The 26,612-nt window shown below is 38.6% G+C and overlaps 1 protein-coding gene and 1 pseudogene across 1 annotated transcript; both read left to right on the forward strand.

Annotated features, from left to right (window-relative positions):
• Positions 1-7,475: 7,475 nt before the first annotated feature.
• On the forward strand, positions 7,476-7,778 carry LOC122479492 (M-phase-specific PLK1-interacting protein-like; the record flags this gene model as incomplete). The annotated part of the gene is made up of 1 exon (XM_043573367.1): positions 7,476-7,778. A coding segment is annotated over one exon (303 nt), but the record flags the coding sequence as incomplete, so codon positions are not given.
• An 11,826-nt stretch (positions 7,779-19,604) lies between these two features.
• LOC122479695 lies at positions 19,605-19,903 on the forward strand (annotated as a pseudogene).
• The last annotated feature ends 6,709 nt before the right edge of the window (positions 19,904-26,612 follow it).

Genomic DNA, 26,612 nt, shown 5'->3' on the forward strand with positions numbered 1-26,612 from the left:
AATGATTTTAATTTTGAAATCTTGAGGGTGATATAATTGCACATAAAATATGCTAATTAGGAAATTCTATCAGAGTTGAAGTTTGCTTCTATTTAAAGAGGAGAGGGGCACCTGAAAGACTCAGTTGGTTAAGCGTCCAACTCCTGACTCCTCAACTCAGGTTGTGATCTCAGTGTTTATGAGGTTGAGCCCCTGCTTCAGGCTCTGCACTGACAGTGTGGAGCATGCTTGGGATTCTCTCTCTGCCCCTCCCCTACTCTCTCTCTCTCTCTCTCTCAAAAATAAACAAATTAATAATAATAATAATTTAAAAAATAAAGATAAGGAAAAAAATGCATAGCATGTATAATTTTGTAAATCAATCTCTTATATGAACACTGGAAACTTTGTGGTAAGATTTGTATTGTGGCATCCATTTTAATGGTTCTAAAGAATAGAAAGAAAAAAACCTTAATTTTTATGATGTTAATATTTTAGCAAATACATATGACATGTGTAACACAGATTACCAAACAAACTGTGAATTTAAGAATCAAAAAGATCAAAGTCCAAATTCTAACTGGGCAATCTTGGACAAGTCTCAGCATTTTACTAAACTTGAAATCCCTCACCTATAAAATGGAGCTATTAATCCTTCCTTGCAGGGCTGTCGTGAGGATTAAATGAGATATAATTTTAAATGCTTATCACGGTACCAGGCACATAAATATATAAGAGTATTTATTATTACCTGAATACCAGAAACAGCAAGGTTACTAAAGTCAAACCCCATGAACCAGACTTCTCTTCTTGAATCAAGTTTCCAATAGCTGCTTTGATACAGGTGAACAGGGGTCCCAGATAATCTGAAAGTATAAATAATCCAAAAAATCAAATAATCCAAATAAAATCACTTACAAGTGGGTTTCTATTATACGATACTTTTATGGCCTACTTACTTTCACAATCATTTTTGAAATCAAAAATTAAAATTAGATTGAAAATCAGGGCTCTCCAAACTTTTTTCCTTTCAGGAAAAAAAAATCCAATAAACCTATAAACCTCCATGTATGATATATGTAAATCACTTATATTTGGTATAGACACACTATTGACCTCTTATGCATATTATAAAATATGCCCAAAATAAAAATGTTTGAAGTATGAACTAAATATAAATCGAAGTGGAGACATTCTTTTCTATCTCAAAATGGAATATCTTGCACATGCTTGGGGAGGGTACCTCCCATTCTGGAGGTGTTACACTAACAGTTCTCTGACTTCTCACCAGTGAAGGGCAGAGAAACTAACTGATTGGTGATCTGGCACATTGGAACAAGCAAGGGCTTTAAGGACCCCAGTCTTTTCTTGCATTGGAAACCGCTCTTCCATTTATGACTGGTGCAGTCTTCACAGATCTCTTCATCTCTTTAAGCCTCAGGGTCCTCTTCTATCAAAGGAAGGTGATTATACCCACATATGATACTATCCATAAAACACAGTTGTGGGAGCACAGTATCGTTATTACGTAGAGGTGAAAGAAGCTTTCAAAGGTCACTTAGGACGCTGAAGCTAGAATGACACAGTCCACCAGATTTTCAAGTCTGGGAGACTTGCCAAAAGCCACAGAGCTAGCTAGCTACAGACAAATCCAGAACCATCCTGTTGTCTTTACTGAGCTGTTAACTACCTCAAAAAGGGTGCTGCCAGGCAAGTTTTCTCTGGAATTGGGAATTTTAATTCTGCCATGAAATTTCCCATAAATTCTGTCCCATCTGTAATCTACACAGAGGTACAGTTAAGGATACAATTACCAATATACTCTTATGATATGGTTTTAAAAAATCCCACAAGTCACAAAGTAAAGTATGTCCTATTACCAGCACCAAAAATCTCTTCAAAATATTTTATTTTTAAATCTACAGAAGAGGAAAAGCTCTGGTCTAGAAGAAATGAAACTTAGATTCTGGTTCCAATTGTGATGTGAACAAATCACTTGCTCACTCTATACTTTATTTTCCTCAGCTAGGTATTAAAGGGAAATGATAATTTACTTACTGCAAGGACAGCATAAGCATACAATAAACAATAATATAGGTTAGTGAAAGGATTCTATGAATAACAATCATTGCTAATGACGCGCACGCACACACACACATACACTTGAGGACTCTTCCCAGACCAAAAGAAAGATCTGGTCCCTTTAGAGACAAGACCATAGACTACTCCACCAGGCCATGGGTTTCACCAACAAAAATCACTGTCATTTCTGCCTTCTCTGATCCCCCCTCTTGTCCTCTGATTACTACAGGGGCTGGCCTCTGTCCTAGACCTATTCTGAGCCATTCCTTATCAGCAGCCCCAGGCCCTCCAGCCTGTAGACAAGGTATATGGTTTGCTAAGAATGAGCCTTGGAATCCCACATAGCCAGGTCACAACATTTCCCACCTGACTTCTCCCTGACCAAGTCATCTCAGTCCTTAAGACTGAGCAGCTGCCTTGGCTCAACTGTTTGGAGCTCTCAGCCTTTACAAGGACTGATGTCTTAACCAATTAAGAATGGATGTCATATTGTGGGTCTACTACTGTGCTGGGCATTTTACATACAGCATTTCCAATCCTTATAACAATCTGTGAAGTGGTGATTATTATTTCACTTTACAGTTACAGAAATTGAGACTCAGAAAGGTTAAGGAACTTGCAAAAGTCACACAGCTAAGAAGGGAAAATGCTTGGATAACCATTTCAGTCTGGCTCCAAATCATGTGTGCTTCATAAAATATTTCACATCCTGATTCCCTGCCTTGATCCTGCCTGATTTATCCCTGCATTCTGGATCCTGTTTATTATAACTTTGCAGGGGTCCTCCCAGGAACCACTGGATTGTCATACACAACAACTTCCTGCTTGTAGACTTATCTACTAAATGGAGCACATATTGGAGCCCACAGAAGCATTTTCCTACTCTTGTATATACCTTAATTCGCTAACTGCCTGCCTGGCAAGCTTATATTGCTACACCCTTTAGACCCAGAGCATCGTGTTGCATGGCATTCCCACCTGTACTTTCATTTCTCTCTCATCTCAAGCCCAGCTTCCTTCTTTCCATGCCAGCCCACGTTCCTGAGGTTCCAGCATGCTTTTACATCGGAGCCTGCCTTAGCAGCAACACACACAACACCTTATTATCTCCCTAAAATAATGTCTTAAGGAACTAACAAATTATTCACTACCTTGGAAAATATCATATTTCATTTGGATGGGTAATTGTGCATATGCTTTTTTTTTTTTTTTTTTTTTTAAATTTTTTTTTTTTTTCAACGTTTATTTATTTTTGGGACAGAGAGAGACAGAGCATGAACGGGGGAGGGGCAGAGAGAGAGGGAGACACAGAATCGGAAACAGGCTCCAGGCTCTGAGCCATCAGCCCAGAGCCTGACGCGGGGCTCGAACTCACGGACCGCGAGATCGTGACCTGGCTGAAGTCGGACGCTCAACCGACTGCGCCACCCAGGCGCCCCTGCTTTTTTTTTTTTTAAGTAATCTCTATGTCCAATGTGCAGTTTGAACTCACAACTCTGAGATCAAGAGTCACATGCTCTAACTAATGAGCCAACAAGGCACCCCTTGGATGGATAATTGTGATTCACCATTAAGAAAAAAAACCAGCAGATATTTAGGCTGTCTTTTAAATGACAGAACAGTCATTTGAATTGAAAACATCTGAGTATCAAGAAACCAAAAATCTTTTTAATCTTTATAGATACACAGGGAACAGAATGGGATGGTACCCCCCCCCACGCCCACCCCCCACATCTGCTTTTTAAAATTCAGGGATAGTGATATAAAGCCTCAATAGAGGGCAATAAGCCACATGAAATTTTTAATTTTTTTATGTCTTTATTTTTTTTATTTTGAGACAAAGAGACAGACTGTGAGCCAGGAGGGGCAGAGAGAGAGGGGGAACAGAATCTGAAGCAGGCTCCAGGCTCTGAGCTGTCAGCACAGAGCATGACATGAGGCTCGAACTCATGGAGTGTGAGATCATGACCTGAGCTGAAGTCGGACACTTAACTGACTGAGCCACCCAAGTGCCCCAATACACGTGAAATTTTAATGAGCTCACACTAATTCTCCAAGTTCAGGGAAATGCAAAAAAGCACTATAATCACATTTTATAGGCATTTTAAAAAGAAACATAGAAAGCATAAATTAAAATTAACTATGATATTGTAAGACTGAACCTTGCAGATTTTACAGAATGGGAATCATGCCACACACTTGTGACAGGTCACTTTACTAGACCTTAAAAGTCCTGATTTACAAGAAATATCCTGCACTTTTCATGCTCTAGTGAACAAAGCTATCTCCAAAGTTGAAGCCTTAGCAATGATCCCAATTATATAAATTTAGGAAACAGTTTACTGAAATTCAGACCTATAGCAGAAAGTAAATGCAAGGCTCTTGCAAAGTGGCTTCCACTCCTAATTTCAAATGTGAATGTCTTTCATCTGAGGCAACTGTGCAACAATTATCTAAACAGCTATTATCAAGGTTAGATGGGAATAACTCTGTTCCCATCACCAAAAAGTGCCCAGAGAAACGTACCAGACTCATATGACACCTTTGCTCTAATTAGACTTTAAGGTCTAATTAGATAATGTACACTTTCTCCCTTCCTGTCTGGGGAATGACCAAATATTAAGTATCAAAAGTGGACTTGGGCAGAGTGATTCGGTAAGACCAGCTGGATAGGAAAAACATACTCCCTTAGACTATGCTTTTACTTCAATAAGTGATAGTGTTTCACTTTCGTTGGCATTGTTTTCTTTTGTGTCAGAAACTGTAAAGCCAAGTACTTCACCCTATTTGTGAGGACCGGTAAAACACGTCCCTCGCAACTCTTATACAGCAGCCAAATTGCTAAGAGAATCTTAAAGGATAGAGATCAGAACTAATCAGCATCAGGGCCTTAGCAAAGCGGATAGAGTCTACTCAAAACTTCAGACTTCAAAGAAGACAAAAGTTGGTTTCCACACAAGTTCCCATCAATGTTGACAAGGTCATGGATGTCAACCTGTATCAGGCCTTTTTCATGACTTGCTGCTATAATAATAGTGTGTATTGAGAGAAGATTTACATGCCAAGAAACCACTCTGATTCTTTTTAATTTGCCATCAAAAAACATCACAAGTCTTCTAGTTAAATATAGAAACTGGTCTTTACATTTCCCTAAGCCTCTAGGAGATGATCTCTATTGATATTGCCAGAAGGGAACTCATTCTGGATGTCCCGGAGCACAGGGAGGTACAGGTAGCCTTTGCCTGTTGCAATTTGATGTTGATATTTTGGTTCTTTTGTGCTCCTGTTGTCCCCTGGTTCAGTAATGGGACAGTGAGCAGAGGAAGTGGCTGAGGGATCCTATAATAGTTTTTTTTTTCATGTTTACTTATTTATTTTGAGAGGGAGAGAGAGAGACCATGAGTAGGGGAGGGGCAAAAAGAGGGAAAGAGAATCTCAAGTAGTCTCAGTGTTGTTAGCCCAGAGCCGGACACAGGCTCAATCCCAGGAACCATGAGATCATGATCTGAGCCAAAATCAAGAGTTAAACACTCAACCATCTGAGTCACCCAGGTGCCCCTATCCCATAGTAGTTTTGCAGTCATAGGAATTCTCTTGCCCCAGACCTGCACATTCTTTGCCCTGTTGCCCATAAATAACAGGCTGCACAACATAATCACCAAAGCCACTGATTTTCCAAGACAAATGACCAATAAATTTTGATTAAAAACTTATAGTTCTGTATCAAACCTCTGCTACAGTAATCACAGAGTCATGGCATTGGTTAGCAACACATGGATTACGAGATAATATTTTGACAATTCGTGGTTTAATATAATTTTCAAAAAAAAGATAAAATCATAACTTTCATAGATACAAAGATGAATGTGTATTAAAGATTTTATTTAATTTAATGAGGAAACTGAGGAGGATTTGCAACCAATCAAAGCAGAAGTCAAAAAAGCACAAATTTACATGGAGTAAGGAAATGGGAAATGATTGCGCAAATGAAGGCAAAACTAGCTTCTTCCACAGTGGAGGATAGTCAATTGAACCTCTACTACACAGGACAGAATTTGCATGTCTATAGACAAGAATTTTTTTTTACATGACTATCAGTTATCTACAATTTACAGAACTGTAAAGCCCCCATAGAATCAGAATCAGATAACATAGAAGGGTGTCCCCTAGATAGTGCATAGTTTTTCACTGAAGCACAAAATTGTTCCTACAACATCTATGTTTATACCAACTTGAGATTAAAGAAGTAATGGATAGGTAACTGTTGTCCAAGTAAACAGTCTGAAAGAATAGTACAAATTATCAAAGATCTTTCAAGGAGCATGACCAATAAGACTTTTCCAGTTTTGTACCATTAAAATGTCACTCCATGTTCAACAATAGTATTAAATACTATTATGTGTGTAATTGTACATACAGTTAGTTCCAGAATGCTGGTTGAACCATTTTGTTCCATGTTCCTTGAGGAGCCACAGCCCCAAAATGTTGAGACACTGTTCTATCTGCACCTAAACTTCACTCATCTCTTTTCTCTTTCCCTTTTTCTTTCTTTCCTTCTTTCTTTCTTTCTTTCTTTCTTTCTTTCTTTCTTTCTTTCTTTCTCTCTCTTTCTTTTACCACAAGAGTAGAATCTGAATAAAAAAGAGCTCCTGGCTCCTGGAACCATAACTGAGATAATGACGACTCTTACATGCAGTGTTCCAAGTTCAGATGCCATATTGATTGACAATAAATGTCTTCCTCCAGCATCTCCTCTAGTATCATTTGGCTTTGATTTTACTTACTTTTATTTTATTTTATTTTATTTTATTTTATTTTATTTTATTTTATTCTATTCTATTCTATTCTGCTCCACCAACCAAGGTCTCACAACTCCATAAAGTCAGGGAAGCATTAATTCCTCCCTAGTCACTACAATTGCTGAAATGGAGTCAGCTGATATTTCCACAGTTGTTTGTACAGCTCAGAGACAACTTTATGAATGTCATACCCTTCCTTGACATTATAAGCCAAATGGAGACAAGTGGAAATATATGCTATAGGCCTGCCTAATAATTGGCACGTGTCAGGATCATATTTTTAAAATATTAAACTGATGCAGTTTTGGTCTCATAACCTTTAGTAATTCCTGGTTTCCCTGAAGCTCCCTACATATAGCCTAGAAGAAAGAGGCCAACTGAGTCTCTTCATCAGTTCACAGAAGACACAACTGTTTCAAAGCAAAAGCAAAGGGACTAAGGGAAGCAGCTTCCGGGGTACCCGGGCGTAGGCGACCACAGCCACCCTCCTCTTGTGATGGTAGGGGGCTGTGTGCCACATGCTGCCTGTGGTTTGGGCCGGGTCTAGGCCCTACAGGAGCAGCCAATCTCCACCACAGGGCAGCAGCTTCCTGGAGTAGAAGGAAAGAGGGGTGATTTGGGTCTCAGTACCCTGGCAGCTATTCTGGCTCCTACTCCAAGTCACCCTCGGGGTTGCAATTCGGATACTCCCCAGGGCAGCAGGAAACCCACCCCGAGGGTTCTTCAAGGACATCTACACCCTTTGGATCAGGGTGTGGTGGAGAAAAAAGAATGTCTAATGAGTTGGAAAGTTACTTCAAGCCTTCAATGCTTGAAGACCCTTGGGCTGGCCTTGAACCCATATCTGTAGTGGATTTTAACCAACAATACAACAGTATTCAAACATTCAGAGGCAGAAAAGGAAGATACTTTTGTTAACATTTCTGAAATTCATCTAGAAGCTTCCCATGTCAGGAACATCTTGGACAAAACTTTCACTTGTGTAATTACATTGAACTTAAGATGGTGACTTTGAATATTTAGTTGGGTCTTCTTGATATTTTTTATCATATCAAGTATTGTTGATATTAGAGAAGACATACAGTAGAATAATTTGCAGTACTTAGCTCTTTAGAAGTGCCTACCACATTTTAGAGAATTTACAGTTTCCAAATATTTCACGTTCACAGTTATATAATGGACATTTGTCTTTCAATGGTTTTCCAATGTTTTAAAATAAAACATTTTGTCTTTTTGGAAAAAAAAAAAGCAAAGGGACTAAGTTGCAAATGTTTGATAAGGTACAGTAATGGTTTTGTTTTGAATTGCAACAAGATTTGACTGGCAAGATATTAGCCAAAGCCCAAAAGACTTTTTTTTTTCTTTTAGAGTTTTATAACAACAGTGCCATTTAGAAAGTAAGGAAGGGCAGAATTTTAGCCCCACAAGAAGGATTAAAGACCTTTCTAGGTTGGGGGAAGAGGAGAGTGTTCATATACATAGTCTGTTCCTTGGTTCCTTCCTTTTACCCTGGAGGAAATTCAGGCAGTCCCAGAATTTTTCTGGTCATTCTTACATAACAAAAAGCCCAAATGGTTACATCAAGTTGCAAACAAACTATCAATTCAGGAAAAAAAAAGTAATCAGGTAATAAAAGCAATCTCAAGTAATTATCAATTTAATTTGATTTAACAATTCAACTTTCCCCTCTTTCAACTGGGGTCTTTATAGGTAGCCCCAAAGAATGGAACATGATGCTATTTCCCCAACATAGGCTTCTACCCCTATCTTGCTACCTTGCTAGCTGTGTTTTCTGACTCATCAAAGGTCAAAGCAGGAGGAGGAGAAAAGGGAAAGAGGAGCAGGGAAGGAGAACAGGAAAGTTAGTACTTGATCAAGACTATCCATGGTCCTTGCCCTCTGGTCTGACAGATGTCCAAAGCTGGCTCTAACTTATAGTACCTTTTGTGAGCCCCTTCAGAAATCCTCACTGGGAATATTCAACTTCATTTCTAGTCCTGGTGAATGCATTTTCCTTTGCCTAGCTGCTCCACCTCAGCATTCCACCATCCATCCGTTCTCTCCCTTGGGTTCCTATCACTCAGTCCAGGCTTAGACAAGATTTAAAAGAGCCCCAGGTCTGTTCTTTCTCCCAATGACTGTATCTGATGGAGTAAACACACATGCATCCTTTGCTCCCACCTTGGATCAGCTGGATAGTCCACATTCCTGCCTTTTACATTTTTCAGTCAGAAGTCAGACACCAGTCCACACTGCCACCCTCCTCCCCCAAACTGCATGAATCATGTACCAAGATTTCTGAGAAACTCTTCTCTCCAGGTTTGAGATGAGGGAAAACGAGGTACAGAAAGCTTACAACAGAGCTCTGTTCAAAAACATCCTCTGTCAATCCCTTCTTCCCATTTCCAATGCTATCCTTTAGAACTTCAATATGAGAAAGGTTTAGAAACTTCCTTCAAATTTTACAAATTCTATTCTGTGATCTCACAATCCACTCTGCCATCCGGCATTTGTCATTTTAGGATCCCAGCTTAAACTTCCATTTATAGATCCTATTACAAGTGTTTTCTACTATTAGAGGAAACAAGGACTCATGAACAACATAGGTTAAGTATAGAGTGGGAAAAAAAGAGAGTTAAATGTTAACACATCTAAGTTATGACTAAATATTATCCCACCTCAATTCTTATTTGCCCTCAGTACAATATATGCATGTAATAAGAGAGTCCTGGAAAACAGGGGTCCACAAAAAAAAAACCCCAAAAACAATGGAAACAGAAAGCACCTCTCTGGAGAAAAAGCAATAAAAGAAAAGGATAAACAAGTTGGCAACCGTCTGCAAAAAGATCAGGTGTCCTCTCCTCCATCAACATCAAAATAGTTTGTGTACCCATAGCTCGGCAACCCCAGAAAGATGTATGGAGAAGAATTTAGTGAGTTGATGCCTACTGCTCCATCTGTATCTTCAATGGAAGTAAGAGGTAAAAATGTTCACAACCAAAAAGCAAACAAACAAACAAAAACAAAAACAGCAGAGTCAGGAGCAACAGTAAATGGAAATGATGGTTCTAAGGGAGTGAACTTGGGGCGCCTGGATGGCCCAGTAAGAAAAGCACATGACTCTTGACCTTGAGGTTGTGAGTTCAAATTCCCAGATTGGGTATAGAGATTACTTAAATTAAAAAAAAAAAAAAAAATGGAGTGAACTTGAAAGAAAATTCTGAATTACAAGATTTGCTGCTTGCTGGGCATCTCAGGAAATGCTGGGTGACAGCCCAGACTGAGTGTGCCCATGAGCTTAACTACCCACCTATAAGAGTTAAGTGAATTATTTGTAAATTAGATAAATGAGTTATACAGTGTGGAGTCCTACATGTGTGAACTTAACTTCCTAATGTTTGATATGATTCCATTTACTAATGTTCTTAATATAACTTCATTGTCAGTATTAAAAACACTGTTTCAGATGTAACCAACAGCTCTAAGAAAGGGGAACTACACCACCCAGCAACATTCCATTAAAGCTGGAGCAACTCACGAAAGACTGGACAGAAAAAGAGAACATTAGTATTTTAACTCTGTGCAATTCTTGTGGTTGCTGTTAAAGTAATATGCTGGAAGGAGAGTTCCCAGGGTGGTATCAGCAGAATTAAGGACCACCACATGAAGCCTTGCTCACGGCTTATCCGTGTGTTTAGAAATTTGCTTCTACTAGGGGTGCCTGGGTGGCTCAGTCGGATGAGCATCAGACTTTGATCATCAGGTCATAATCTCATGGTTCGTGAGTTCGAGCCCCACATCAGGCTCTGTGCTGACAGCTCAGAGCCTGGAGCCTGCTTCAGATTCTGTGTCTCCCTCTCTCTCTGCCCCTCCCCTGCTCATGCTCTGTGTGTGTGTGTGTGTATGTGTGTGTGTGTGTGTGTGTGTCTCAAAAATAAATAAACTTAAAAAAATAATAATAATAATTAATTAAAAAGAAAGAAATTTTGCTTCCACTCAATAGTCATCTCTTAACCTAGTTTTCTTCCCATGGAATCTAATGAATCTACTCCCTTTGATCCCTTCTATTTTATTCACTATTGCCATGTAGCAAATTACTCCATAAGTTAGCACCTTAAAACAACCATTTTATTATGCTCATGAATTCTGTGAGTCAGGAATTACAACAGGGCACAGTGAATAAGACTTGCCTCTGCTTCCATGGTATTTCATGTCTTAGATAGGAAGATTCAACAGCCAGGACTGACTTTCTGGCATGGGAGGGAAAGAAGTGCTAGTTACCTAGAAGTATAATCACTCACATGTCTGGCTGGTGATGCTGCCTGTCAGATCTTAGCTGGTGCTGAGCAGCTACACATGGCATCTCGTGTGACCTAGATTTTCTCCCATCATGGCAGCATGGGAACTTACATGGTGGTTCAGGGTTCCAAAACCTGAATCTACATTACTTCTCTGGCCTAGCTTCAGACATCACTTCTGCTGCATCTATTGGTTAAGTGAGTCACAAGCCAGCTGAGATTCAAAGGAAGGGGAAATGTACTCTCTCAATAGTAGGGGTGTCAAAGAAATTGCAGCCAATTTTTAAAAACTGCCACACTTTCTTGACCATCACTTGAACACATGCAACATTATCCTAAATGAACATCTACTTTTATTTTTGTCATTATTTCCCCATTTTGAGTTATCAAAGTAAGGTAAGGCTTCTCTGAGATAAAGCACTGTTTTCCTCTCCACTTATCACCTCAACCTTGCCAAGTATACACACAGGCACATAAACATACATACTCACACACTACAGTTTTCAGAGAATTAATTAAGCAATGAACTTTAAGATTCAGGAAAATGGTCAGAGTCCATTTTTTTCCCACTGCAAAGGGAAGCAAATCTTGAACTGTTCACCATCAACAAAATTTACCTTTTCCTCTTTCAGAAAATCTTAGCAAGCTTTCTTTTCTTTTTCTTTTTTTTTTTTTAATATACATCCAAGTTAGTTAGCATATAGTGCAATAATGGTTTCAGGACTAGATTCCAGTGATTCATCCCCTACATATAACACCCAGTGTTCATTCAACAAGTGTCCTCCTTAATGCCCCTTGCCCATTTAGCCATCCCTCCATCCTCTTAGCAAGCTTTCTATCAACTATTACATCAATTGATCCAATTTTTTTAAAAACATAATTAATTTTCCCACCAACCATTGTTTCATGGTATATAATTATATAAACAATATTTCAAGGTAAATATTCTTTCTAGTCCTTAACAGAGAAGTTCAGTATTTAATCTATTAGTACTAAAATCATTCTTATCTTCTTTAAAATATGTACTTTATATATTTTCTTAATAACCAAGTGAACAATGACTATTGCTAAAGAAGTTGAGAAAAACATATTCACTTTGAAACATTTTTTCTTTAATCAAAACTGTTGCTGGAAAGCACTATATTGCTTAGAAGCTCTTCATTATCCTTCAAGAACAGGGGTACCTGGGTGTCTTAGTAGGTGAAGCATCCCACTCTTTTTTTTTTAATTTTTTTTTAACATTTATTCATTTTTGAGAGACAGAGTGTGAGCGGGGAAGGGGCAGAGAGAGAGGGAGACACAGAGTGTGAAGCAGTCTCCAGGCTCTGAGCTGTCAGCACAGAGCACAGAGCCTGACGTGGGGCTCGAACTCACGAATTGCGAGATCACGACCTGAGCTGAAGTAGGACGCTCAACCAACTGACCCACCCAGGTGCCCCCCATCATCCTTCAAAGAAACACTTTTTCTGATTGTATTTTTGTCTTGAGTTGAGAGGCATATATTATACAGTCCAATTTGATACAATGTTTGCATAAGAATCACTCTAGTTCTTAGCAATCCTTCTTTTGTGGCTTCTTGGAGTGTCATTTGCTGCTCCCTGATTATGGCAAAGCCAAGGACTTAGAGGATAACTGCCCTGCCCACAGATCAATGAAAATGCAAAAAGAAAATACCTGTAACTTTTATTTAGTAAATTTACCAAACTATTCTATACTTGTTTTTACCAGATTATGCAAGGATAATGCAGGAATTCCAACCATGTCCCTGAATGGACAGTGATAAGCAGCACTGACAGTGAAATGGAAGAAACACAAAATGCTCCAGGGTTATCCAGCCTCAGTTGAAGTCATTATCCCAGGGGAATGAATCCATATCTCACAGGAGAGTTTACATTTACAAGGCTAGTTTAGAGGAAACTGATGTAAAGCAGAATATGAATGCCATAGGAAAGACTCAAAATGCTTTGGGGATTAAAAGGGTAAAAAAAATCACATACGTTAGAGGAATTATGAAAGACCTCATAGAAGAAGTGGCTACACCCAGACAGCCGACCAACAGTTTAGGGCTCCACCCTTAAATATAATGAATGCCTAAGATTCATCAGATGTTTCTGGAAAACAGCAACATGTTTTAGAAAGACCCAAACAAGCAAATAATATGAAAAGAAAGGGAGAAAGAAAATTTAAAATTTTTGAGGAGTGGGAGGGAAAAGGAGGACACAATACAAAGAAGAGATAAAAACTTATAAAGAATAGCTTCGGAGAAATGAGAAGATGTAGCCTGAAAAAAAGAACAGGTACAAAGAAAACAGATAATCCAAGAACAGGAAAGACCTCTTGGAAATTAAACATTTGTATACTAGGGGCATCTGGGTAGCTCAGTTGGTTGAGTGTCTCACTTTTGATTTCAGCTCAGGTCATGATCCCAGGGTTGTAGGACTGAGCCCCGCATCAGGCTTCACACTGAGCATGGAGCCTGCTTAAGATTCTCTCTCTGTCCCCTCCCCCACTCACACACACACTTTCTCTCTCTCTCTCTCTCTCTCTCTCTCTTAAAAAAAAAATCTATACACTAAAAACTTTCTAATTAAATAGAAGGATTAGAGGGGTGCCTGGGTGGCTCAGTCGGTTAAGCGTCCAACTTCAGCTCAGGTCATGATCTCGCAGTCCGTGAGTTCGAGCCCGCGTGGGGCTCTGTGCTGACTGCTCAGAGCCTGGAGCCTGTTTCAGATTCTGTGTCTCCCTCTCTCTCTGACCCTCCCCTGCTCGTGCTCTGTCTCTCTCTGTCTCAAAAATAAATAAACGTTTAAAAAAAAAAATCCCCATTCCAAGGACAGCATCACATAAGTAGTGACTACTGGGGATAACATGAAAATCCTTTAAATCTTCAGAGGAGAGAATAAAAGATCACATACAAATGTTCAGAAATGAGAATGGTGTTGATCTTCTCAATAATGACCTTAGATGACAGAAGACAAAAGATCAGAAGTCTTAAAGTTTTTGAAAGATAATGACTTGCAACTTATAATCGACTTAGAATTTCCACCTGGCTAGGCTTTAGAGTGGACTAAAAAGCATTTACAGACATACAAAGGGTAACAAGTTTACTTCCTTTCTTAGAAAATTAAAATGTGTCCAGCAAAATAAGTAAATAAATCAAGAAACAGAAAAATCATGGTTTCCAAAAACCAGGGTATCTACTTTAGGAATGAGTCAAAGAATAGTTGCAGGATGACAGCCAACACAGAGAACCAGTCAAGAGGACTCTGGGAGGAAGTTCCCCAAAAAAACAAAGTTAATAAACTATGTGACTTGCCTAGCTTTGGAGAAATTATTGAGAGGAGTTTGACAAATCTCATGGAAAAAATTAAGGATAAGTACTGAAAGGTGCACAAGCATAAAGCAAATGTTACAATCATCAACTCCAGGAAGAACAAGCACAAGAACTCTAAACGCAAAGAAATTAAATCATAATACATTATTTGGCTCAGGAGTAAACAATATTTACATAGTATGATGCTATCCAATTATTGAACCAAACATTATAATTCTATTATGATGGTGGAGTGCTGCTGTCTACCCAATATTCCTTCCTTCCCTGTCCCACCTTCTTCCACTTAGGTTTTGTTGTTGTTGTTGTTGTTGTTGTTGTTGTTATGTTTGTTTATTTATTTTGAGAGAGACAGAGACAGCGAGTGGGGGAAGGGCAAAGAGAGAGGGGAGAGAGTGGGGGAGAGAGTTCCAAGTAGGCTCCCTGCTGTCGGCACAGAGTCTGACTGGGGCCCAAACTCACAAACCATGAGATCATGACCTGAGCTGAAACCAAGAGTTAAGTGTTTAACCGACAGCCACCCAGGTGCCCCTTCTACCTAGGTTTTGTTCAGGTATCTACAATTTTCTTTCTGCCAACATTCTTTAGGAGAGGTTGATCCCAATACCACACCCAAAAGGTAAATCTAGTTAGTCCCAATCATGATAATCCCATCCATCCCTTCAGTTGTGATAGTTTTAGGAAGAGACTTAGATCCAAGTCAGTTAGTTGAAGGGCTTCTTAAACAGAAGTGCAAGGAAGAGTCAGTCTCCTCTTCTTTCTGTGGATATATGTTAAAGACAACTAAATTTGCTACCACCATTCAGCAATCATGAGGGCAACTTAAAGACAAAGTCAACACCCCAACAATAGGAAAACAAAGCTCAGAAGTACTCATGTTTTGATGATGCACTGAATTATGCAGCTTTGAGAGACACTGTGTTTAGATTTCTGTTAAATAGAAATAATAAATGTCTTTTTTAAGCCAGTAGAGTCAGGGTTTTCTGTAATCCTCACTTGAAAGAATTCTAATTGTTTTGGGGTTTTTTATGGTGGGGGTATGCAGAGGAAGGAGGGTGCAGCCTGATACTCTGAGTACTAAACTGTTAAATCCACATCTACCATAATAGGACATATATAATATACTATCTAAAAGTATTAAATCAAGATAAAGCAGTATAAATTCCACATTTAGAAACACAGAGGCAAATACTTGGAAAAACAGTTAAAATACTATATAGTGGGTAGTTTTAGGAAGTTAGGAATAAGAGTTGCAGAAAAGTGAGGTAATACTATTTATTTTTAATTATGTGGATGATTACTTTGATAAAAATAAAAAATAATTACAATAAACAAATCAGCAAACAAAAATACAGATGTGATTTTCCAAGGTAACTGTAAAGAAAGGTTGAGCACCCCATGTAGCTATCAAAGTAGCTATTAACATCCCACAAAAGCCAAACCAACTAGTCTTCAAGAAGTTAATATACTAGTCATAACCACATGGATCTTACAGTACCAATGGTTCAGATTGGGGAGCAACCCAAATCTTTTTTTAAATTTTTTTTTTCAACGTTTATTTATTTTTGGGACAGAGAGAGACAGAGCATGAACGGGGGAGGGGCAGAGAGAGAGGGAAACACAGAATCAGAAGCAGGCTCCAGGCTCTGAGCCATCAGCCCAGAGCCCGACGCGGGGCTCGAACTCACGGACCGCGAGATCGTGACCTGGCTGAAGTCGGACGCTTAATCGACTGCGCCACCCAGGCGCCCCCCAAATCTTTTTAACTACACAATGCAATCCTCAGATGGTGTCAGACAGAATTAGAACATGATGATATGATTGCAAGGTGACATGATGAAGGCTAGGTTAAGGTCACATGACTTCTCAGAATTCTTTCCCCAAGTTATTTGCTAACTGTCAATTTCATTCTTTTTTTTTTAATTAAAAAATGTCTTCCTGCTCTCATTTCTCTATAATGCAAATATGAAATTTTGCACTCAAGATCTCAGTATTTTTTTTCTTTTTTCAAATTTTTTATTTAAATTCTAGTTAGTTAATATACAGTGCAATATTGGTTTTAGGAGTAGAATTCAGTGGTTCATCACTTAATAAAACACCCAGTGCTCATCATAACAAGTACCCTCCTTAACACCCATCACCCACCTCCCTCCATCAACCCTCAGTTTGTTTCCTAAAGTTAAAAATCTCTTATGGTTTCCCTTCCTCTCCCTTTTTCCCCCTCCCATATGTTTATCTCTTTTGTTTGTTAAATTCCACATGAGTGAAATCATATGGTATTTGTCTCTCTCTGATTGACTTATTTCACTTAGCATAATACACCCTAGCTCCATCCACATTGTTGCAAATGGCAAGATTTCATTCTTTTTGATGGCTGAGTAATATTCCATTATATATATATATACACACACACACACACCACATCTTCTTTATCCATTCATCTGTCAATGGACGTTTGGGTTCTTTCCATAGTTTGGCAACTGTTTATAATGCTGCTATAAACAACAGGGTGTATGCACGCCTTCAAATCTCTATTTTTGTACGCTTTGGGTAAATACCTAGTAGTGCAATTGCTGGGTCATAGGGTAGTTTTATTTTTAACTTTTGAGGAATCTCCATATTGATTTTCAGAGTGTCTGTACCAGTTTGCATTCCCACCAACAGTGTAAGAGTGTCCTCCTTTCTCCACATCCTCACCAACATCTGTTGTTTCTTGTGTTAATTTTAGCCATTCTAACAGGTGTGAGGTGGTATCTCATCATAGTTTTGATTTGTATTTCCCTGATGATGAGTGATGTGGAGCTCTTTTCATGTGTCTGTTAGCCATCTAGATGTCTTCTTTGGAAAAATGTCTATTCATGTCTTCTACCCATTTCTTAACTGGGTTATTTGTTTTGTGGGTGTTGAGTTTGATAAGTTCTTTATAGATTTTGGATACTAACCCTTTATAAGATATGCCATATGCAAATACCTTCTCCCATTCCATTGGCTGCCTTTTAGTTTTATTGCTTTTTTCCTTTGCTGTGCAGAAGATTTTTATCTTGATGAAGTCCCAGTAGTTCATTTTTGCTTTTGTTTCCCTTGCCTCTGATGATATGTCTAGTAAGAAGTTGCTCCTGCCAAGGTGAAAGAGATTACTGCCTGTGTTCTCCTGTAGGATTTTGATGGTTTCCTGTCCCTTACATTTAGGTCTTTCATCCATTTTGAATTTATTTTTGTGTACAGTGTAAGAAAGTGGTCCAGTTTCATTCTTCTGCATGTTGCTGCCCAGTTTTCCCACCACCATTTGGGTTTTTTTTTTATTTTTTTTTAACGTTTATTTATTTTTGAGACAGAGAGAGACAGAGCATGAATGGAGGAGGGCCAGAAAGAAGGAGACACAGAATCTGAAACAGGCTCCAGGCTCTGAACGGTCAGCACAGAGCCCGATGCGGGACTTGAACTCACGGACGGTGAGATCATGACCTGAGCCAAAGTCAGATGCTTAACTGACTGAGCCACCCAGGTGCCCCTACCCACCACCATTTGTTGAAGAGACTGTCTTTTTTCTGTTGGATATTCTTTCCCATTTTGTTGAAGATTAGTTGACCAAGGTCTCAATATTTTAAAGGGCTATAACTGAAAAAAGATATTTTCATCAAACTTCCATGATTTTGTAACTGTCGCAAAACATTAAGGTCAGGTGAAAGCATCTGATTTTTGATAGTCAAAGGAAAAAGAATGTAAGATTTGGAGGGAAGAAAAACTTGTCATTTTATCAAATAGTCCGGATGAACTCAATTTATTTATCTCTTGATCTTTGGCAAATTAACAAACAGGATATTAAAATTAACATTTTAAAACAAAATCTCATCACTGATTTCAGCAGTAACATTGCTGAACATTTCAGCAGTAACATTGACCACCAAATGTTTTACCAGATCAAATAATGAAAATGACTGAATCAGATTTGCATTCCCATCTTGTTCTCTGATCAGCTCTTGGTGAGGTGGCCCTGAGTCTGCTATAGGAAGGAGGTACAGTCATTCTCTAGGATCTGGGAGAGGTAGGAAAGGGGGACCAAGACATTGGGATGTTGCTATTAGGATCCTATTAACTCCAGTACTTCTTCCGGTCTCAGTTTATTTCTCCAGGAAGTCCTCCTTAACCTCTAGACTAGGATAGGCCCTCTGTTATACACTCTTATGACACCCTACCCTTAGCACAATGGTAATCAAATAATTGTTTCTGCATTGAATTGTTTCATGTCTACCTCCCTACTAGAGAGTAAGTTACATGAATCACAGATTGGATGTATTTGGTTCATTTTTACATTACCTGGCACGATGCATGGCATATTATTGTACATGGCCAATAAATATTTGATGAATAATTGAAAAGGGAGAAACAAATGGTTTTAATACACGTTAAAATATTTTCAGCCTAGGGGCATCTGGGTGGTTCAGCCGGTTAAGTGTCCAGCTTCAGCTCAGGTCATGATCTCACGGTTCGTGAGTTTGAGCCCCACGTCGGGCTATGTGCTGACAGCTCAGAGCCTGGAAGCTGCTTTAGATTCTGTGTTGCCCTCTCTCTCTCTACACCTCCCCTGCTCACACTCTGTCTGTCTCTCTCAAAAATAAATAAACATTTCTTTAAAAAGCTTTAAAATATACTCAGCCTTACGGTAAAGAAATAGAAGTGAAAACATCAATGAAATACTATCTTCTACTTTATCAAATTGAAAAGTTCAAAAAAACTGAAAATATACTGTGCTGTTGGCAAGAGTGAAGTATGACGGGTGGCCCCTGTTGGGGCTGCTATACGTTTAGCAACACATAAGAAACTTAGCAAAATAATTAATATAATTCAAAACTTAAATGCATATACCCTTTCACCCAACAATTTCACATCTAACATTTTATTCCACCACTGTGCTCTCATTTCTATTCAAAGACCCTTGTACAAGGAAGTTCATGATGATTTTGCTTGAATAGAAAAAGAATTCTAAAATCATATAATAAAGAGAGTTAAATATCCCATGTCTTTAAGGTAGAGCCGGCCTCCTTACAGGCAGCAGTGGCGAGGGAAAGTGAGGATTTCAACTTTGCCACTGGCCTGAGAGGTTTTTTTGGCATGAAGGGTTGCAATGTCAGAGAAAAAGCAGCTGGTGGACTTAGGTCTCTGGGAGGAGGACAACGAGTTCAGGGAGTTCCCCAAGGAAGACTGGGCTGGTTTAGATGAAAATGAAGAAGCAGATGTCTAGGAAAATAACTGGGATTTTGACAATGTAGAGGGTAACTTCTCAAATCTGATATGAGGTAAATCAGAGACACATGGTTATAAGATGGAGACCTCATAACATCTGGAAGTGTTGAAGCAACCTAAGCTTGAACTTGTTACTAAATTCTAGGACAGAGAATCTAGGATGGGACGCCTAAAATGTGTTTATTTCATTACCTGCTTGGATTTTTTATTTTTGTTTTTGTAACACAAAACATAAATGTTTTGATCTAAAAAAAAAAGAGTTAAATAAATTATGGTACAGCTATGTAATAAAATACTACACAGCAGTAAAAGAATGAGTTATATATATTTATATACTGATTAAAATAATAACCAAGACATATAAGTGGAGACAATAAAATGCAAAAATATAAAACAATGTTTATATTATATTCCCCTTTATTGTTGTGGTTTTTAAAGGAGATATATGTGCATATAAGATATATCTGGGAACCCACATGAGAAAATGGTAACAGAAAGTTGCTTCTGGTGCAAGAAGACTGGGAAACTGGACACTGGGACAGAAGAAAAATTTTCTTTTCACTCTATACTTTTTAAACTGTTCACATTTTTTAGCACGTATATTAATACATTTTTAACATAACAGCTTGTTTAAAAATCTAATTCTTGAAGGAATATTTTTCTAGACCACATGAATGGTCTTTCCACGTAGAGCTTTTAATCACTCTGCAATTATATATACATAAGATGACTGGATTTTGATTTAGATTATCTTGAAGATGTTATCCTTAATGTACACTTATTATTTGTCTCTGTTTTTTAAAATTTTTTTAACATTTATTCATTTTTGAGAGACAGAGAGAAACAGCGTGTGAGTGGGGGAGGGGAAGAAAGAGAGGGGGACACAGAATCCGAAGCAGGCTCCAGGTTCTGAGCTGTCAGCACAGAGCCTGACGTGGGGCTCAAGCTCACAGACGGCAAGATCACAACCTGAGCCAAAGTAGGACCCCCAACCAACTGAGCCACCCAGGGGCCCTATTTGTCTCTGTTTAAAATAAATGTCTTTCTTCAGATCACTAGTAATTTTTGTAAACAGAGACATGTAATAAATGTCTGCTAAGGAGAGGCTCTCAAGTAGCTACAGGTTAATCACCTTCATTTAACATAGAAGGTACATTTCTCTTTTGAAGCAGGAGTCATATTCATTCATTCATAATAATAAATCTAATTTAATCTCTATGGCCATGCATTTTATAGTTATACATTTTATGAAATAAATTATAATTTGTTTTAAATGTCTTAAAAATGTTAATTAAGAGAGTAAATTAAATGTTATTAAGAAATATTATTTATTAACATTAAATGTTATTAAGAAAAATAAGACTTATATGGGACAGTTACAACTGTTGGCTAATTGATGTGCAATCATAGTTGAAGATATAATTTTATCAGACTATAAGTCAAAATGTACACAGCATGAGAGAGAAAATCTCATATGCCTGGAATCCTAGTGAGAAAACTGTCAAACATCATATGCATTCAGCTAAACTCCTGCCACATTAAATGAGGCTTTCAAAATGTAAGTACATCTGAGTCACAGAACTGTCCTAAAGAATATGGAAACTTGTGGGGCGCCTGGGTGGCGCAGTCGGTTAAGCGTCCGACTTCAGCCAGGTCACAATCTCGCGGTCCGTGAGTTCGAGCCCCGCGTCAGGCTCTGGGCTGATAGCTCAGAGCCTGGAGCCTGTTTCCGATTCTGTGTCTCCCTCTCTCTCTGCCCCTCCCCCGTTCATGCTCTGTCTCTCTCTGTCCCAAAAATAAATAAAAATGTTGAAAAAAAATTTAAAAAAAAAAAGAATATGGAAACTTGTTACCAAAATAACACATCAAGAATTTGCTATTGAGTAAGAAATTGTCAACTCATTAAGACATTTCTAGCTATCTCCACTTCAAGTCATTAATTTTCTAATAGAAGTTAAAAGGTGAGCAGTATCTTAATAAGATCACTAATTTTGCAGGAAGAATGCTTCTATGTATCTTGATTAATGTATAAAGTACTTAGCAACTTATTTTTTATTTTCAATATATCATTTAAATAATATTAATGTTATAATTTCTATATAATGGACTATTGACCTAATTGAAAACTTTATATTGACATTAGTTATAAAAAATACTTCTTAACTTTTTTTAATGTTGAGAAATTAAGAAAGTTTTTGACCAGGATGAAAAGGCACAGAGCAAAGGTTGATTCTACCATAACATTAGTCTACTCAATAATGAGGAACTACTCCCTTAACTTAAAATGTCCTTAGGGATTGGGGGAGATAAGATCAATGTTGTTTTAAGGGTACAAATTTGCAATGAGTAGTAAATAAGATGTAGAGATCCAATGCACAGTATAATGAATACAGACAACAATATTGCAATACAGTCAGCAAACTTGCTAAGAGACTAAAACATCATTATCCTATCCACCAAAAAGAAAGCATAATTATGTATTGTGACAAAGATTTTAAATATCACTGAATGGCAATCACATTGCAGTATATAAGTGCATCAAATTAACACATTGCATGCCTTAAATACATAAGGCATACATAAGTCAAATATACTCAATAAAAAAGTTTTTTTATAATTCAGAACATAAAAAAATAAAATGTCAGATCATTTCACAATATATACATAAACATTTATAAGTCTTATTAAGTCTAAAGTCGACCCATTTTACACAGACAACAGATTTTTTTAAGTGGAACTGAAACAATGATATTCAAGTAAGTAAAATGGATAAATATTAAAATTCTAAGAAATTCAATTATGACTTTAAGCAATTAGGTTTAAAAAAATCTACTTCCTTAAAAAATCCAGTCTTTCTTAAAATTCTTTTTTTAAGCTTATTTATTTATTTTGAGAGAGAGAGAGAGCAAGCAGAGTAGGGGCAAAGAAAAGAAGAGAGAATCTCAAGCATGCTCCACACTGCCAGCACAGAGCCCAATGTGGGGCTTGAACCCACAAACCATGAGATCATGACCCAAGCCAAAACCAAAAGTCAGACCCCAACTGACAGAGCCACCCAGGTGCCCTGAAAATTCTTAAGGCATGAATAGTCTCACAATTTCATCAACTCAAATCAAATACTTTAATTTTTTTAATTCAATTTTTTATTTAAATTCTACTTAGTCAACATATGTGGTAAAATTGGTTTCAGGAGTAGAATTCAGTGATTCCTCACTTACATATAACACAGTGATCATCACAACAAGTGCCCTCCTTAATACCTATAACCCATTTAGCCCATCCCAGGCCCACCTCCCCTCCAGCAACTCTCAGTTTGCTGTCTATAGTTAAGAGTTTTTTATGGTTTGTCTCACTCTCTCTTTTTTGCCTCTTCCCCTATGTTCACCTGTTTTACTTCTTAAATTCCACATATGAGTGAAATCTTATGGTATTTGTCTCTCTGATTCATTTTGCTTAGCATAATACTCTGTAGCTCCAACCACATCATTGCAAGTGGCAAAATTTCATTCTTGTGTATACAGATACCACATCTTCTTTATCCATTCATTAGTCAATGGCAGACAACTGGGCTCTTTCCATAATTTGGCTACTGTTGATAATGCTACTATAAACATTGGGGTGCATGAACCCCTTCAAATCAGTATTTTTGTATCCTTTGGGTAAATACCTATTAGTCTAATTGCTGGATCCTAGGGTAGTTCTACTTTTAACTTTTGTGAGGAACCTCCACACTTGTTTTCCAGAGTGGCTGCACCAGTTTGCATTCCCACCAACAGTGTAAGAAGGATCCCCTTTCTCTGCATCCTGGCTAACATCTATTGTTTACTGTGTTATTTATTTTAGTCATTCAACTGGTGTAAGGTGATATCTCATTGTAGTTTTGATTTGTACTTCCCTAATGATGAGTGATGTTGAGCATCTCTTCATGTGTCTGTTAGCCATCTGGATTTCTTCTTTAGAAAAATGTCTGTTCACGTCTTCTGCCCATTTTTTAACTGGATTATATGGTTTTTGGCTGTTGAGTTTGATAAGTTCTTTACAGATTGTGGATACTAACTGCTTATCAGATATGTCATTTGCAAATATCTTCATCCATTGTATAGGCTGCCTTTTAGTTTTATTGATTGTTTCCTTTGCTGTGCAGAACCGTTTTATCTTGATGAGGTCCCAATAGTTCAAATCAAACACTTTTAAAAGCAAATCTTAGATCAGATGAGATAAATTAAGAGTCCACAGTATGTGTTCTGTCCCACCAGACAGTTCTCAGTTGTTCAACCAAGAACCTACTACTGGAACAAACAGAAGGTAGGGCAGAAGCTGCTAAAAGCCATCTCACAGTCACATGACATAATATCATACAGATTTTCAGATAGACTCCAAAGGTAGCCACCCATATAAATCCAGTGAAAACTGATGGTCTGCTAAGTCACCATGTGAGGCTGCTGGACCTATGAACATGAAGTGAACCGCAGAGGGAGGCTTGTCAGTGAGTTAGTGAGTGGTTGGAATGGCACAGGGCCAGGCAGGAGCATGAATATTGTGCCTTTTAAACAGCATCTTAAAATACTCAGAGCAAGGGGTACATGCACCCCAATGCTTAGAGCAGCATTATTAACAATAGCCGAATTATGGAAAAAGTCCAAATGTCCATCAACTGATGAATAGAAAAAGAAGATGTGGTATATATATATACAATGGAATGTTTCTTAGCCATCAAAAAGAATCAAATCTTGCCATTTGCAATGACATGGATGGAGCTAGGGTGTATTATGCTAAGCAAAATAAATCAGTCAGAGAGAGACAAATATCATATGATTTCACTCACATGTGGAATTTAAGACACAAAACAGATGAAGATAGGGGAAGAGAGAGAGAGAAGGGGAAGCAAACCACAAGAGACTCTTAACTATTGAGAACAAACTGAGGGTTGCTGGAGGGGAGATGGGTGTGGGATGGGCTAAATGGGTGATGGATATTAAGGAAGGAACTTGTGTTGAGCACTGGGTGGTATACCTAAGTAATGAATCACCAGTTCTATTCCTGAAACCGTTATTACACTATATGTTAAGTAACCAGAATTTAATATAATTTGAAAAAAAAATACTAAAAGCAAATGCTCCTCTTGGCCATGGAATCACACCCAATCTCCACCTCCAATCAGCCCTTTCTCAGTCTGCCACCTGCCCACACCACAGACCTGGTGTCTCTCCCTGATCCTGCCCTGCCACTTTCCAGTTTCCTCCCACCAGAAAGTTCAGGGTTTGCTGAAGAGCTTAGCAGCACCTCCATGTCTCCAGGCTAGCCCTGGACCCTCTACCTTCAGGCTGAGAGAAAGCACTTCTGAGGGAAACTATGGAGCCAAGGAAAGCTAGGGGACATCTTCCAGGCCACCATGGCATAGTGAGGCATGGCAATGCATGGGAGGGCTAGGGGAGAAACCTGGAGGAAACCCAGAGGGAAGGGGGAGGGGCCAATGAGAGGGGGCCAGAATTCCCCCTGTACCTAAAAGTAGTAGGGTGCCAGGAGATAGTCCTGGAGCTGGAGAAGACCCTAGGAGACCCGAGCCAAGGTTGCTCATGTTCTTGGATCCTCATCCCATGACATCCTGCTACACCTGCTGGGTCAGTGCTAGTGGTTCTAGGCTGTGCATGTGGGGCTGGTCTCTCCCAGGAGAAAGTCCTAAGTTCTGTGCTTTCCTAATGCACAGAGAGATCCCTCCCTGTTAGCTATGTGTGAGATACAGAATAAATTTGGTTATCAGGGATGTCTGTAATACATTCTCCTTCTCCAGAAAAGTGGCTGATCTTGTCATTTATACTGTAGTGAGCCTTTGGCTCTGGAAAAACTAGGCCATCCTTCTCTACTTAGCAATGAGATAAGTATATAACGTTTTTAACACTACAAGCCAGTGGGTGGGAATAGCTGCTGGGGACAGGTTATAGAAGGATATGACTGCAGGAATGGAAGGAAGAGGGTCTTTGCAGAGCCAGTGTTATGCATGAACAGAAACATTAGGGTGAAGCTAATGAGAATCTCCATCAGGGCCAAGTGAATGTATTTATCACAACTTGAACATTCTTCTATGGGTCCAGGAGAATGTTTTGCATATTGAGAATCTTACTGGATCCTCAAGGATACAACCATATGAAAGACACTTCCAAACACTAGATCCAAAGGGATTATCAGTCAATAAAGACTGATGTCAGCAAATGACCAGTGTCCAGAATCTCCTTTATTAGGTCTTAGACTCACAATTGCAAAGTGGGGACAGCTCATAGTTAGAATTTTTCTTGGCCAGGGAAACCATCAGGTCCTTTGAGGAATGTCTTCTTCACAACTGACACTGGGATAAATCCACTTGAAAGTAGGGTTCTAGCCTTTCTGTGCTTATTTCACTCCAAGCAAAGCCATTTCTGGTACCTAACAAGAACTTAATACTGATTAACATGTTAGACATGGACACTCTTTATTAAAAGGTACATTCCTGTCCAAAATAAATTTAAAGAGATATGTTTTATTTTAGCAAAAAAGATGGTGTAGCCACCAACTCACTTTCTTTGTGAAAAAACAACTACTGATCAACAGCTAGAGGTTTAGTCCAGCAGAAGCTAAATTAGAATCTTGAAGCAGAGTTGGAAAGTAACAATAAATTTAAACAATTACGGGTGCCTGGGTAGTCAGTTGGTTGAGTGTCTGACTCTTGATTTTGACTCAGGTCATGGTCTCACAGTTGTGAGATTGAGCCCCACATCAGTCTCCAAGCTGAGCATGGAGTTCGCTCGGGATTCTCTCTTTCTCTTCCTCTGCCCTTCCCCCACTTGTGTACACACGCACACGTGCACACACACACACACACACACACACACACACTCTCTCTCT

The sequence above is a fragment of the Prionailurus bengalensis genome, chromosome C1, assembly GCF_016509475.1.
Source record: "Prionailurus bengalensis isolate Pbe53 chromosome C1, Fcat_Pben_1.1_paternal_pri, whole genome shotgun sequence".
In the NCBI taxonomy this organism is placed as follows: Eukaryota; Metazoa; Chordata; class Mammalia; order Carnivora; family Felidae; genus Prionailurus; species Prionailurus bengalensis.